General features: G+C 37.2%; 3 protein-coding genes and 1 pseudogene across 9 annotated transcripts; 1 reads left to right on the top strand and 3 right to left on the bottom strand.

Annotated features, from left to right (window-relative positions):
* The first annotated feature begins 476 nt into the window (after window positions 1–476).
* LOC113736313 (receptor like protein kinase S.2-like) lies at window positions 477–3,049 on the top strand. Its single transcript, XM_027263214.2, has one exon. It carries the CDS (start codon window positions 477–479, stop codon window positions 2,952–2,954), a length of 2,478 nt encoding a protein of 825 aa, XP_027119015.1. The 3' UTR covers window positions 2,955–3,049.
* A 126-nt stretch (window positions 3,050–3,175) lies between these two features.
* On the bottom strand, window positions 3,176–7,128 carry LOC113736314 (probable calcium-binding protein CML22). 6 transcript variants are annotated; one of them, XM_027263215.2, is made up of 6 exons: window positions 6,018–7,128; window positions 5,813–5,943; window positions 4,231–4,503; window positions 3,923–4,125; window positions 3,650–3,824; window positions 3,176–3,555 (listed from the first exon to the last, which is right to left on the bottom strand). In XM_027263215.2, exons 2-6 carry the CDS (start codon window positions 5,826–5,828, stop codon window positions 3,443–3,445), a joined length of 780 nt encoding a protein of 259 aa, XP_027119016.1. In that variant the 5' UTR covers window positions 5,829–5,943; window positions 6,018–7,128; the 3' UTR covers window positions 3,176–3,442. The 6 variants fall into 6 exon arrangements, with proteins under 6 accessions (XP_027119016.1, XP_027119017.1, XP_027119020.1 ...); XM_027263216.2 differs by having other exon boundaries at window positions 4,231–4,470; XM_027263219.2 differs by having other exon boundaries at window positions 4,231–4,431.
* Window positions 7,129–7,260: 132 nt separating this feature from the next.
* Window positions 7,261–12,241, bottom strand: LOC113737039 (protein PHR1-LIKE 3). 2 transcript variants are annotated; one of them, XM_027264292.2, is made up of 6 exons: window positions 11,580–12,241; window positions 9,754–9,830; window positions 9,461–9,515; window positions 8,423–8,501; window positions 8,271–8,340; window positions 7,261–7,953 (listed from the first exon to the last, which is right to left on the bottom strand). In XM_027264292.2, the coding sequence occupies exons 1-6, from the start codon at window positions 11,707–11,709 to the stop codon at window positions 7,525–7,527; spliced, it is 840 nt and encodes a 279-aa protein (XP_027120093.1). In that variant the 5' UTR covers window positions 11,710–12,241; the 3' UTR covers window positions 7,261–7,524. The 2 variants fall into 2 exon arrangements, with proteins under 2 accessions (XP_027120093.1, XP_027120092.1); XM_027264291.2 differs by having other exon boundaries at window positions 11,584–12,240.
* Window positions 12,242–15,665: 3,424 nt separating this feature from the next.
* LOC113738287 (U6 spliceosomal RNA) lies at window positions 15,666–15,774 on the bottom strand (annotated as a pseudogene).
* Between the last annotated feature and the right edge of the window lie 332 nt (window positions 15,775–16,106).

Here is a 16,106-nt window from a genome sequence, read left to right as displayed (position 1 = left end):
GGTCATTGCAGATGAGCTAAATATCCATATACAGCCAAAGTTTTGAGTCCCCACCTCTTTCTGTTGTTTCTAGAGAAACATAAAGGTAAAACCCTCAACGCGGTATGAAATTTAAAAAAGCGGCTATGGAAAAATTAGCCCTCTTAAAAGTGTGAACAACTGATATGGATGATGTGATCCATGATGTGTTTCCAGAAAACCAAATCAACTAAAGAATCAGAATTTTCTGTAGCAAACATCATACAGGGGTTGGTTCTTGTTGGCCAGTTTTATCTTCATAGGCATACAATTCAAACATGCAACCTAACCATGTTTGAATATAAGCCACCAAATACATAACCAGGTTCAAAACTTTCATACAAGAACCTGCTTTTGTTCATTGTTGGAACCTTCACTACTCTTATCTGCATTCCCTCTATCCATGTCCAACTTTTGCAATTCAAGCCATTAAACATCTCATCAATATCAGCTGAACCATGCATCTGAACCGCCTTTGCTTCATTCTGCCAGCAGATGTTGATGAAATTGAACCAATTGATCACAAAAAAGTCCAGAAAACAAAGGAAAAACAACCGTCTCCTCGTCACTGTGGCTCACAAGTTGTGAATCTCCTTCGTACATCAGTGCATCGATTCTTTGACTCAAAATGGATCAACTTCTGCCACCAAGAAGCCCCAGAGAAGCATTTCTCTGGTATGTTGTTCCAGGATATGGCAGGAGTGAAGATGTCTGAGGAAGTAGGGGGCGAAAATGCCAGAATATTTAGCTATTCTGAGCTCTACATAGGGTCCAAAGGATTTAGTGAAGATGAAATACTCGGAAGTGGAGGCTTTGGCAAAGTCTATAGAGCAGTTTTACCCAGTGATGGAACAACAGTAGCCGTTAAATGCTTGGCTGAGAGAGGCGAGCAATTCGAGAAGACATTTGCTGCAGAATTGGTAGCCGTTGCTCATCTTCGCCACAGGAACCTTGTAAAGCTCAGGGGATGGTGTGTTCATGATGATCAGTTGTTTCTTGTCTATGACTACATGCCTAACCGAAGTCTTGACAGAATACTCTTTAAAAGGCCTGAGAAGAATGGTTCATCACCTCTTGATTGGGAGCGTAGGAAGAAGATAGTCAATGGCTTGGCTGCTGCGTTGTTTTACCTCCATGAACAATTGGAGACTCAGATCATACACAGAGATGTGAAGACGAGTAATGTGATGCTTGATTCACATTTTAATGCCCGTCTTGGTGACTTTGGCTTGGCTAGGTGGCTAGAACATAAGATTGAGTACCAATCAAGGACACCTTCAATGAAGAATCAACAATTTCGGCTAGCAGAAACAACCAGAATTGGTGGAACCATTGGCTATTTGCCACCGGAGAGCTTCCAGAAGAGAAGTTTCGCCACTGCAAAATCAGATGTATTCAGCTTTGGAATTGTGGTCCTGGAGGTTGTTTCAGGAAGGCGTGCTGTTGATCTCACATATCCGGATGATCAGATCATCTTGCTTGATTGGACCAGGAAGCTCTCCGATGAAGGAATACTTCTACAAGCAGGGGATACTAGGCTCCCAGATGGGTCTTTCAAGCTTTCAGACATGGAACAAATGATACATGTTGGACTTCTCTGCACACTTCATGATCCTCAATCGCGGCCTAACATGAAATGGGCTGTGGATGTACTTTCTGGCAACATATATGGTAAATTACCAGATCTTCCTTCATTCAAGAGTCACCCCCTTTACATATCTTTGTCGTCTCCAAGCAACAGCAGTTCTAGCTACACGATCACAACAGGGTCTTCTACAACAAGATCCACAACCAGCATCAGCACTTCTGCTCTAAACTCATCAAACTTTGTCACAGCCACTGGAGAAACCATGTACGTAACAGCAGAGGTTGAGAACAGTAATATTGTCTCTTCACATAGTAGCCACCCTCCGCCATGTACTTTCCCGGTGGTTGAAACTCCAAGGGTGATAACATACAAGGAAATCATTGCTGCCACAAACAATTTTGCAGATTCACGGAGAGTAGCTGAGCTTGACTTTGGAACAGCCTATCATGGTTTCCTTGACAATCATTACCACGTTCTGGTGAAGAGGCTTGGCATGAAGACATGTCCTGCATTGCGAGTAAGATTCTCAAATGAACTCCAAACCTTGGGAAGGCTTCGCCACAGAAATCTGGTACAGCTTCGTGGATGGTGCACTGAACAAGGGGAGATGCTTGTTGTGTATGATTATTCTGCAAAATGCCTCCTAAGTCATGTCTTATTCCATCATACAAGCAGAATCTTGCAATGGCATCATCGATATAGCATAATCAAATCGCTTGCTTCTGCCATTCGGTACCTCCATGAAGAATGGGATGAGCAGGTTATTCACAGAAGCATCACATCTTCTGCCGTAGCTCTGGATGCAGACATGAATCCTAGACTCGGTTGTTTTGCTCTAGCTGAATTCTTGACACGGAATGAACATGGCCATCATGTCGTTATTGACAAGAAGAGATCAGCTTGTGGAATCTTTGGATACATGTCACCAGATTATATTAAATCTGGAGAAGCAACTACAATGGCTGATGTTTATAGCTTTGGTGTAGTGTTGCTTGAGGTGGTATGTGGGCAGATGGCAGTTGATTTTAGGAGGCCCGAGGTGCTACTAGTGAGAAGAATTCAAGAATTTGAGGCGCAGAAAAGACCATATGAAGAACTGGCAGACATGAGGTTAGATGGAAAGTACAACCGCAGGGAATTGTTGAGGCTGATCAAATTAGGCATGGCATGCACCAGCTCCAACCCAGAATCAAGACCAAGCATGAGGCAGATAGTAAGCATACTTGATGGTCATGATCAATGGTTGACGGACAATTGGCGCAAGGAGGAGGAAATAGAACAATGGAAACAAAGAAATGCATCTTCTTTGTCACTTATTAGAAGAATTCAAGCTCTTAGCATACAATGAAACTTGCCTATAATGTAAACAATTAGATATGCTTATATTTACCGCAACCTGTGTTGTAAAATTAATTATCTTTTGCCTTTTATTCTTTAACGTCATCTGAAGGGAGTTGTAATGTGTTTTACCATTAAGGGTGCAGAACGCTACAATCTTTAGCATAGATAACATTGACGTTTTCCAGCTGCTATCAATAGTCCATATCACATGCAAAGAATGGAAACAAATAAACACCGGGAAACAGTTCAATTCATTGATACAAAGTATAGACTACAGATCTTAAGAAATCTTATGGGGAAAGAAACAGCAAAACACACAAAAGTATGAAACAGAAGTGAGATTTCAGCTTTTTCAGCTGAAAGTAATAAACGTACGTGTAATTGGCCACTTATGCACACTGATATGCAACGCGCTTTATGTCACGTGTACACATCAATCAACTCTGACCTCCTGCAGATTGTATCTTGCTTTCTGCCTTGCAGATCTGGATCCAGCTAATTTTCTATCTCAATAGCTTCATCATCTGAGTCCATTCCAACCCAGTCGATGAAAGCAAAGAGAAACTCCCTGAAGCCAACCTTGCCTTTTCTGTTCCAGTCCATTTCTTCTGCAATCATTAATAGGATCACATGAACTCTAAAACATGGCCCTACTTGCTGGCTGATCAATGATATAAATAACATTAGAGAGTATGAATATACTGAATCGAGTGTGAGTCACGTGAGAGGGTGATCTCTCCAAAGAAGAAGCCTCATTCAGTGCCTGGACAACATCTTTCCTGTTCAATTTCCCTTTGCCATTTTTATCAAGGAACAAGAATGCTTCAATTATAATATTAAAAGTAGCTTGAAGCTGTGGCGAAAGAATATCTGATGCCTGAAACAAAATTCAACTGTGAGGGACTACATTTGTTCACAAAAGGATAAAAGAACATTCAAAATTGTGAAAAACGAAGGTGATGTTGATAAATATACAGTATGAGAAGGGATGGAATAATCCGTTAGGAAATATATGAGACACAGAAGAACAATAAACTCATTGAGTTGTATGCCTTCATTTTCATTTATATCACAATAGTAGAAAAGATCATCAATTTCCTCCTCTCTGATTGTTAACTGCAATTCCTGAGAGCATTTTTTTAGTTCTTCACGTTCAATGGTTGCATTGTTATCTTCATCTGCATTGATGATTCAAGAAATCGAGAGAGAGAGAGAGAGAGATTTCAGTGTCCTTAAGGCTTTCAGTTTCAAATTAAAAACTTCCAGACACAAAAAAGACTCACCGTACTGTCGGAAAATGTCTCTTATCTCTTTCAATCCCTCTTTGAACTGGGGGAATTTCATGATTATGCTATTGATTGATCTGAAGTTGCTTTGTCCTGAGGCACTTTTCTTAATCTCAATCATCCTCTTTTCAAGCTTACGATCCAGCCTCTCATACTTGCTTTGTGGTTTATGACAACAGAACATCCCTACCACCTTACCTGACAACAGCTTCAGATCAGCATAACGGCGAAAGGTGCCTTCAAGATAGCCAGCAGTAGGTAAATCATTAACTGTTGATTAAAACATAACAAATAAGGTCATCTGATCGTCAACATGAAATCGTAACGTTATCGTTCAAATAACACACAAATTAATGGAAATCATGTTCATCTATATGATTATAAGTGAAATATCTCAGAATATTAATCACCCCTGAATGCAGAAGCACATGTCATCAGCGCAAACTTATAATGGAATATCTTGCCAGCAATACTAAACATAACTTTTTAAGTTAGTTCGATGGTGGTTGTTGTCCGAAGCAGTCAGATAGTGATAACACTTCTAAGCAATTCAAGAAATTGGCAAACAGAATTAATTGCTTGCCATCACGTTACTGTACAGGTTTCCCAATACTCCAGTTAAGTATCTTTATTTCTTTTTTCTATATCGTGGAATATTTCAATCAGATTCCAAGCATGTAACAAGGAAACGAAAGACCTTTCATAATTCAAGATAATAACCGAAGGTTGTATCAGGAACCTACCATTCATATGCTGAAGTTAATGAACACCTACCTGTCTTCGTCATATTAAACAGAACTAATGTGGCAATGGAAATCTCCTAAAAAACAACCGATCATGCCTCGTACGTCTTTTTGCTCTCAAATGGTTGTAACATAGTCAGCAGAGTAATTTTGTGAAGGAATGAAGAGTGAGTATATGGACTCCAACCCATGAAACCAAAGCAGCAATAGCAAATTAAAGAAATATAACAAAGGAGAAAATATGTTGCTGGGAAGCGCAAGAGAACAGATAGAAATTGATGTCAGACGCCTGTAGTGCTCTTGCCAAACAAAAAATTTGTATTCATCTTCAAGGATTAGCAGTAAAGTTCTTTAATATCTTCATCTTTAGCAGCAAATTACGATTTAGAGGCTCGAACCCATAATTCGTTGATGCATAAAGTAAAGAAGCTAGAACTAGTAAATGCATAAATCCACACCAAAAAATGGATTACTCTGGAACAAGAAAGGAGTCAACAACATTGAGGCATTCCCATTAATACAGTCAGTAAAGATTCTTATAAAACCACAGCTGATAAAGCTTATTCTACTTTACATATTTAATCTTGTAATGTATAAGGAGCCATTACTCTTATTGCACTTTAACATGACAGAAGTACCAAATATCCTAGCTTGTTCCTTTATACAAAAGGCCGAAACTGTGAGATTATGCTATACACAAGTTGAATTCCTTTATGCATTTTAACAAACATGTAACGATAAAAGGAATAATGATATTGAAGTTGTAGTACAGTTTGAGAAACTGGGAATAAATCCAATGCTCCTGAACAAGAAAGACAAGAAATGGTGCGGTATACCTGGTGAATCTTTCATGGGTTTGGAGTCTGGAAGAACAAAGAAAGAAATTGCTGCTTAACTCCTAGAATCTATCTGTATATGATAGAAAGGGAAGAGGGACCCATCAATGGTACAAGCTGCAAAACTAGTCCTATAAAGAAAGAAAAACAAAGGGTTCAGTGGGGAAGGAGGGAATGGGGTTATGGAAAAGTAAAGTATATATACCATCGTCATCATATCTTTGAATGGAAAATTCTCGTTCTCTCTCTCTCTCTCTCTCTCTCTCGCTTCCCCAAGTGGATATGCCATCATAGCTTTGACTACAAGCCTTCCTCACTTTCTTTCCTCTCCTCTGCCAACTTCATCAACCTGAAAGAGTTTGAACAAGCTTTTATTTATGGATAGTTTAACTTTAAATTCCATTTCTTGGTGTCAATTTGATAAGGAAACTGTAGATTTCCATTCCAGAATTTTGCCCATTGGCATTGACTAATGCTTCCAACATTTCTCTACATACATCATCATGAATTCATTTTCGACTTTCAGACCCCCTCTTCCACGAAAACCTCAAATGTCAACTTGACACTGCATTAAATATTTTCCCTTTTCATGTCAAAAAGCTTTCCATGCACTTCTATTACTTAATTTTAGTACGAACATGAGTCATCTTTCAAGTTAGTTACAATTTAAACAAGATACTAGACTTCAGATTTCTTTTGCCCCAAAGGGAAAAAAAGAAAAACACACACACAAGAGCACATATGAGAGGGTGCATTTCATTTTAGTCATATAATTGTGATCAGGTTTGAGCAAGGCCCCTAGGCTAAATTAATCTCCACCCTGTTTACAGATTGATACATGCTAGACAATGATGAAAACCACTTCTCACCTGCAAAAGTCGATAGTGAAAGACAACGAAGTAGAATTATTGAAATCAACATGTTTGAAAGGTCATATATCGTTGATTAAAAAGAGATTCATGAAATCCAAAAATGTAAAATATCTTTCGTGAAAGTCTAACATGGCTATTATCCAAGTCAAGTTTAGGCCCTTCTACCCTTGTTCTATCATTCGGAATATCATTTCAGAATGCCGATATTTGTTGGTTTGAATAATAAAAGTGAGGGAATAAAAGGGTTATAGTTGATACATGGGTTAATATGCAATGTACATCTTGACGGCAAGAGGGAAAAAAAAAAAAAAAAAGAAACAGAAGCTAGAACTGTAACAGTTACAGATTGACACAAAATAATTTCTTGGTGATTACTCTTGACGCAGAGAATTGTTGTATATTTCGATCTTGTATATAATGTAGAATGATTAAGCACGAAGCTACTACAGATATATTGATCAATAAATGAAAAACTTGTTGCAGGAGCAACCACTCTTAGGCAAATGATTTTTCTCCTCAAATCCATTTCAATATTGCATCCAAATGTTCTTAAGAAAGCACAGATAACATCTAAAATGTGGGAAATCTGTTTCTTAGCAACTGCATTCAGCAAGAAATTTGTCAGCAAGGTCAGTTAAAGGTATTTAGAAGTCAAAGTACAGGAGGAGGCACCTTGAAATTCAAGTACTCCCAAATCAATCTTCCTAAGTAATTTACAAAGGGCATGCATAAGACTGTTGCAAGGTAAGCTGATCTCTTAGATCAACAAGATAGAATCACAATGCGATGAAACAAGCAAAGAACAGATGATTTATCACTCATATATAAATCATCAGAAACTCATCCAATGTTGGTCATCATCCACTCCACTTGTCGCATGGAGTTGTCAAAATGCAGAGACTCCCCGTTGCCAAACACCGGGCGTGCCCGTTTCTTCAATGCAGCAGCCTGTGAACCATCACCAACAGGAGATACAGGGCTTTCATTTGACGTCAAGCAGCTATCTATGGAGCAGTCACCAATTCGAGCAGGCAAATTGGAAGGGGTTTTGTTTTCCATTCCTGCAGCAACTTCAGATAGAGGAGGAACAGATGTCATACCCTGACAATCAGAAGCAACCTTGATTGCCAACTCAGATAGCTCCTCCCTAGCTGCTTCTAGCCCTGCGGATGCCACAGCATGATCATTAAGGGCTTTACAAGCTTTTTCAAGGATTGACTGCAGGTATTTTCCCTGTGCTTCAATGCGTAACTGAAGACGCCGCTGAACCTGATTGAACAGGTTAAAGTTGGAAAGACATCTAGAATCAGAAACCAAGTTTTACGAAATAGAAATTGCCAAAAGAATTATGCGCATATGTGCTTATCTATGGTATTGAGTATATAATGCATTTAGCCTATTGCATTATCCTAAAGAGAAGTAATTATGAAACTCCAATAGCATTACTCAATTTTCTGAAAAGGGTGCAAAGAAGGAAATTCTCACATGCAATTAGCATGTGAGTGCAATAGGAAGCAACTGTTTTAACAAATGGAAGTAAATGATCAGGTTAATGGCGTAGATACAGAACAAAACCTCTGACTAACCTCGAGCTGTTCATGCAGTCTTCGCTGCACTTCCATCTGCACACGCAAAGCCTCCGTAACCTGGTAGCCACTGATCAAAGAGACGGAAGACTGGTGAAACATGATGTAGTACGTAAAACTGGTGGAAGAAAGGAGTAAGAAATGCAACATACTCATTGATATCTTGCGCAATCATTCTTGATGAAGCACATGTAGAAGAACCAGTGTCCTGACTTTCAGCAACGCAAGATGCTGCAAAACCAACAATTTAATATCAACACTTGGACCACTTCAAGTGCTTTTTCTGAGACAAATGATAATATGTATTATCAAGATTATCCAAGTTCATTTCCTTAAAGTTATCCATTCTAACAATTTTCATTTGCTGCTAAATAGCGTATTTGCTTAGTAGACACCATTTATTGAAGTCTATCCCAGACCACAAATCCAATACAAAGAGGCAGAGGAGGAATGGACTTCCAGAGCATGAAATTCATGATTATGACACAAGTTCAGTGTTAGAAATCCTACAAGTTATAGACCTACCCTTTTTATGGTACCATAGCTCACTAAATAATCCTAAAACAGGGTTTTCAAGAACTCTTTCAAATATTTTCCTTCCTCAGAAATAAAAAGTTGGATAATCCTGTGGATTTGAATAAAAATATGTAGAACAGTAGTTTTAGCCTTCTGATCTCTTTGATCTGCAAGGTATCATTGTTGGGAGAGTTCTTTAGTCACAATCTCTTTCTGCACTTTCTGACAATTGAAATATGGTGTTCCCACCCCACACACACCTCCCCACCCCCCCACCCCCCCCAAAAAAAAAAAAACAAAAAAACCCACCCCCAAGAAAAATCCCACAGCAGTCAAACAAACTCACAGACATACAAGTTAGAAAGTTTTCGAAGAACATAATACTGTTGAATGAACAAATAATCTGAAGGGGAAGATAAAAAGCAGCCAAACCCAAAAGAGATTGATAATGGAACTTCTTTGTAAAACCACTTAATTCCCTTTTATTTTGTATACTTTTGTAGGTTTGACATCCTGACCGCTGGCCTCTGATGCCAACATAGTAGTTTGTCTAAAATACACTTTATTGGTATGTTTTAACAGTATATCTATTATAATACACATCATGATGCAAAAGCAGGATAGAGAATTTCAAAAGAGATCCAGGTTAAAAAGGGTCAAAGTTCAACCATTACCATCTTTAGAGTTTTCAGTTGTCTCCTTGCAAGCTTGCTTTCCAAGGCGGTATTTCTGCAAAAAGAAAAAATAGAAAACAGGATTCCATGAGAAATTGACAGGGAAAACTCTTAAACTTCTCCCTTCAAAGATCAGGTAGGATTCCAATGTTGTATTGCCTAGAAGAACTGTATATGTATTAGATCAATTTTTGAAATGCACATAGGAAGTCTTAGAAGTTTTTCCTTTTTACATTCTCATTTCTTTCCTTTTTTTTTTGGTGGGATCGGAGAGGGAAGCGACGGATCCATACCTGAAGATGAGACTTCAAATGATACAGCGTAAGGCCTTTGACTCCCATTGTTCTCATAATTGTTTTTGGTGTGGCCTCTGGAAAGTGGAATGGATTAATATCAAGACGAGCTTATTCATGCAGAAAAATGTTTTTGAACAAAAATTAACCATCAGACAAGGAAGTTAATGCCACCCACAGATGAAGAACAACAAAACATGCCATCATAAGGTATAACTTTTATTGATATATCCATGTAAGGGTACATATAAGGCCATAGAATCAGCTTGGGGGAAGTAATGGATACAATACTTGAAAGTATTATAGCTACACAAAATAGTCTACAGCTTTTAGACAATTGCTTGGGATTATTCAGCTTATATTTCAAGGTGTGTAAATATTCCAAGAGCTACTTTCTATCTTTCAAAATCCAAATTCACAGCTATTAGAATCCTTAAAGACAGTTCAAATCACTTGTAGCATTCCTTTTTTGACACTATCATAAATGTTCTATATTGAGACATTCAAACTATATACCAATACAAGCCACTTCTCAGAAAAATATCCATCAGACAAGAATCTTCACATAATACAATACTGTGAAAAGTATTCTCAAGTTTTCAGGTTAAGCGACAGAAAGCGGTAGGAAGATTTGTCTAAGTGTGGATTATTATCCAATGATTAGTTTATTAAATTTTAATTGGCTAAAATGAAAATCAGGTTTACTAGCATTGGCAGTTCTATAAGGTTTCTTATGATGGAAGCAAACATCTATAGTTGCAATCGTAGCAGGGACTCTAATACAGCCACAGCCACAGCCACAATCTGTTTATAAACCTTTTGATTGACCATATATTGAACTTACAGCACCAGAATATTCTTCAAGTGCAATGACAAAGTCCAGCTGTCATACTAATTTGTCTACTAATAGAACCCAAATAGAATTACATATGCATACATGGAGACAACATAATTTGCCCATTTGACTAACTTCTGTTTCTTTTGTGTCCACTCCACAAATTCATAAGAAGTGACCACTCTTAAAAATGCTATGAAAAATATTTTAAAACAATATATTTTAACGGTCCATTGAAGAATAAAAAAGATAATCTGATGGGACATTTTGAATGATTTTTCCTACTAGTAACAAAGGAGAGGCCAAGAGAAAACTTATTTTATGATTCCATAATTATGATCTTGACACGAGTCAAAAGAAAATGTCAAAATTAAGAAAAACAAAAAGGATATGGAAGAAATTGATAGGTAATCATGAAGTCCATAGCTATGTCTTGTCCTAATCATACTTATAAAAAACAAATGCCACTATTCAGAGAAAAAGAGAAGTTTGACCCCAACTTAGTGAATATAGGACATCAATCAACATCAACCACTATGGTGACAATAATGAAGATAATCATATTTAAGTGTAATTTACCGAACTTGAACCCACACTTTATGAGTTTCAAGGTCATTAAAAAGATAAGCTCTTTATCACCTTAAAGGCATCCCATAAGACAATTGTTTTACCATTTCTTGAATAGTTAATCACAAATTTACCGCACAACTAAAGGTAGCATTAAGATCATACAGTCATAAGATCATGCCCAGAATAACAAAATGCACAGCACACACGTATTATCAGAAATTCATTACATTTGACCAAGTACAACAGCTCATGCACGAATTACCACATAATTCAGAAAGCCGTTCCTACTCATATCAAGATAAACTCTTAGAAAAAAAAGAGTATTTTTGAAACACAAAAAATTCATTTCTAAACAAATGTTCTCAGCAAAAGAAAAAACCAGTAACAGAATTTTAAGCAAAGAAAGGCAAGGGGACGGTACGGACTATCAGGGCCACCGAGCTGAGTGACAGCGTCAATAAATCTTTCATGGAGCTCCGCGGTCCATCGGAGGCGGGGCTTGGGGTCAGTGGTGAGCACAAGGCACGCATCCCCAGGCAAGTTGGTCCCATCTAAAGACATGCCGGGCCCTCCGTGATGGTGATGATGATGGATGTGATAGTCCCCGCCTCCTGCTCCAGCTCCAGCTCCACCGGCGCCACCGCCGCTAGCCGCCTCCAACGGCAGCGTCTGTACTATCGGCATCCTAGCCGAAGAGTACATTTTTTTCCACGAAATGAGAAATGGAAACCACTGGGAAGGACCCTTCTAGCCAAAGTTCAAAACCCAGAAAGGATATTTCAGGTGAGTTTGAGAAGTGGAAGATTGGAGATGGTGTGTGTTGTGTGTGAGAGAGAAAGAAGGGGAGGAATGGGGAGAAGAAGAAGAAGAAGAAAGAAGGAGAAGAGAAGAGGAAGGAGCTGAAAGAGTAGAGGAAGGAGTCAGGACCGGACAGCGAAGTATTGTTGGGTACTGTTTTCTTTGCTTTTGGAGTTCGGTATTTTTTTAACTCATAACTCATCAGTTTCTGCTTTTTGGGGGGTTACTATGTGACTATGTGTTGTTTCTTTGTCTGTACTTGTCTGTGGCTGTTAGGAACTAGGCATGGCAGGACATGTTGGCACTATTTCTTTTCTTATTATTATTGGGAAAAAAATAGGGCTATGATGAGATATCAAAACAAACGAGATTAGTCTGTTTGGATAGTAAGTTATTTACACATTATTTATACATATTAATTTATTTACATTAGATATTAATATATTTTTCAATCACCTTTTTATTTTATATATATTACATCAAAAAAGTACTACAGTATTTTTTTCAAAAAGTTATCCCAAATAATCTCCTAACCAAACACAAAACACTAGAAAAAAATTTCAAGAAAAGAAAAATAAATATTTAAAAATAATAAAAAAAAGAAGAACAATACGATTTACCAAAAAAAAAGAAGTATTCAAAGCGCTATGCAACAAATTCAATGAGAAATCAGAGTTAAATAGACTGTGTTTTGTTTTGTAAGAACTCACATTATTTCGTTGTAAGATACAAGGCGACAATTTAATCAAAGGTTGATAGGTCAATTATGGCTGAATTAAGTATCACTCAAAATGGAACACTTTTTTCTCATCATACAACCAAAATGCTTGCCTTTTTATGCATTATAGTATGTGAGAAATAGAGGGAGAAGTCAAAAATGGAGAACTAGGAGAAAAGTAGAAGAGAGGGATTTTTTTTTTTGATGACAAGTAGAAGAGAGAGATTTGATAGTACTAATTGCATGATTAACAAATGGGTATTGTTTAGAGAGGAATATAGAACCTTATCTCTATGAATGAGACCTCATGTGAAGAAGGAACCTATGAGCTAGAGTGCTTGACCTTTTTGGTAAAATGATTCTATGATTAGCTCAATTATGCAGTACTAAACAAATTTGTGTGTACATAGTACTCCTAGAAGCACTAATTATTTAGTTCTAGAGATAGGTATTTTAAACTTAAGTTTAACCAGAGGGCTTGCTAAATCTAAACTGCAATTATCAAAATGAAATCTAAACAAATCATTTGCAGACCATGAAACATTACTAGTGTAGAGGTTAATCACACTTAGACCTGGGGTACTTAATCAAGTTAATGATAAGAATTTAGGCCTGTGTTTATATTGCTTGATAACCCAAGAACAAAAGAGAGAAAAATTGGTGCATTTGCAGATTTTGATGAGATCACATATACTCCTACAAGTGCTGATTATCTAGTTCTAGGGATGGATATTTTTAAACTTAAGTTTCACCATAGAGCTTGCTTTATTGCTCACGAATTTTAGTTGTTTATGACTTGGCTTATCTTTGTTATTTTCTTCCGTATTTGATAATTCAATTCAATATTTAAACTTAATAAGTTTAGATTTTAACGTATTTAAACGCGTGCTTGATAACAAATAATAGAACATTTAAATTAACTAAGTTGGAATGAATTATTTAGGCAAAATTTGCTCTAAAAAAATAAGTAATAAGTTTTCACTTATCACTTAATATGATATGCACTCAAATGTATCAGATTTAGTACCTAACAATTCAATAATTTAACGAATTCAGATTACAAATTTTAGATTTCAGACTTTAGTTTTTTTTTTTTTTTTTTTCAGACTTTAGTTCTCAGGCTTCAATTTCATCTGCGCACCGTAATTCCTAAGAATGGGATTAGTCATACGACCTAACCCTAGAAGAGCCCCCTTCCCCACCCTAGCGAAGTAGCCAATCAATATGGAAACAGTACGAAAGTTGGTATGAATGGTAGGCAATTTCAACAGTTATGCCTTTAACTCCGACTATGAAATAATTTAAGCAATAACATGCTATTTATCGGTTAACGGCCTAAATCTAAACTGCAATTATCAATGAAATCAAAACAAACCATTTGCAAACCATGAAATATTACTAGTATAGATGTTAATTACACTTAAACCTGGGGTACTTAATCAAGTTATGATAAGAAATTGGGCCTGTGCTTATATTGCTTGATAAGCCAAAAACAAAAATGAGGAAAACTGGTGCATTTGCAGATTTTGATTAGATCACTTTCACCTCTTTTTTTCCATCATAGTTGACAATCTGTACGTATAGAATGCAACTAGCTTTTTGCAAATTTTAAGGCCCCTAAATGTACAGACTCACTTGAATTGGTGTTATTTTAAAAAAAATAATGGTCCAATATATTCCAGAATTAGTCCAATCTTCTTGCTATGCATCTATGGAATTGAACTATTTTTTGTCTAAGCTTCGCAAAGGCTTTTTCTTCCATCTTCTCTTCAGAGAATTTGGAGGCTACTAAACTAAATTTTCTTCTTTCTTCTCTTTAGAGAATTTGGAGGCTACTAAACTAATAATCTGTTTGGAACCAAGTTTTTCTTTTACAAATTTTGTAACAACTTTAACTACAGTAATCTCACGAAAATTTTTTAAATATACACCTCAAATACCCAAACACACAAAAAATTTTCCCTTCTTTCTTCCCACACCTCAATTTACCACCACTTGCACCGCCGGCACTGTTGCTTGTCACCGTACCGGTGTCGGCGATAGTTTTTTTTCTTTTTCTTTTCTTTCTTTCCTCCCTCCCTCCTCCTCCTCTCCTTTCCCCCTCCTCCTCCTTCCTTCCCTCGGAACCTCCCCTCCCCCTTCCTACTGATCACACGAGGAGTAGGGGAGGGGGGTTGCGGGGAAGGGGGGGGGAGGAGGGGAAAAGAAGAGGAGGGAGAGGGAAGAAAAAGAAAGAGGGAGGAGGAGGGAAAGAGAGAGGGAGGGAGGAAAGAAAGAAAGGAAAAAAAAAAAAGAGTTGCCGGCACTGGCGAGGAGGGTGAGGCGGTGGCAGTTGGGAGGGAGGAAGAAGAAAGGAAAAAGAAACGGAAAAGGACAAGAAAAAGAAAAAGAAAAATTATTTTTTCAATTCTCAAATACATAAAAAAAAATTTCACTGACTCTATAGTAAATTACAGTAAAACTTTATATAAACATCCAAAAAACACGCCTTTCAAATAGACTCCAACTTCTCCACGTGTAAAAGTAGTTTGATAGCATTTGCTGATCCTAGAGGGCGTTAGTAACTACATGCAACAAAATAAAGGCCTTGCTTGAAAAGGAAGGACAAGAAAGAAACAAGAATTAAGACACAAAGGGTGCACGAAGGAACCAAATGGTCAAATGAATTTGGAAAATCCCTGACAGGTTGTTGTTGTTTTTGTAATAGTTTATATCAGATCATCGAATGGTAACAGTGTTAACGCAATTGTAATATAGGATAGTGTAAAAAATGACGTGCAAAAATTTTTTTTAAAAAAAGTTCGACGATAAAAAATACCAACTTGAAAAAGTTTGATATAAAAAATACCAACTTGAGCATTGAAGTAACCTCATGAACAATCCTCGCCATTTTTTGTGTTTTGTGCTTTGCAGATGCAGGTACTTCTATGGCTTGGTTCGGTTTCCAATTACTCAGAACTCGACGATTCTTTAGTAGCCGAACTATAGCTTAGAAATTGGATTAGTGTGGTAACTATTATTTTATAGTCATTCTTGCGCAGAGGCCATGCTAATCTTCTCTGTATTGTTCCAATTATTTTCTAGTCAATTTGTAGCTTAGACAGGATTGGTTATCTAGTACGGGAGAAGCGAGCAAATACAGCAGAAACCTTGCAAGGACATTGCATCTTTCAGAAGTGTTATAGCTCATGACTTAAGAATCAAGATTATTGCATTCTTCCTCAGCTTGTGCAATTACTTTTGAACATTTGTCCTCCTCCTCCTCCTCTTCTTCTTCTTCTTCTTCATTTTTTTTGTTTAGTTCTTTGATGATTGATCTCTCTCTCAATTTTGTCAAATTACGTTTTCCCTTTTCAATAGCTTAAACAACCAATTCTTGCTTTGTTAGAAGGCATGTAGGACAAAAGCATTACCTAAATCAACAAAATTTTT

Source organism: Coffea arabica, chromosome 3e (assembly GCF_036785885.1).
Source record: "Coffea arabica cultivar ET-39 chromosome 3e, Coffea Arabica ET-39 HiFi, whole genome shotgun sequence".
Taxonomy (NCBI): Eukaryota; Viridiplantae; Streptophyta; class Magnoliopsida; order Gentianales; family Rubiaceae; genus Coffea; species Coffea arabica.
Note: the sequence above shows the minus strand (reverse complement) of the source record. Positions and strands in the feature narration are given on the sequence as shown.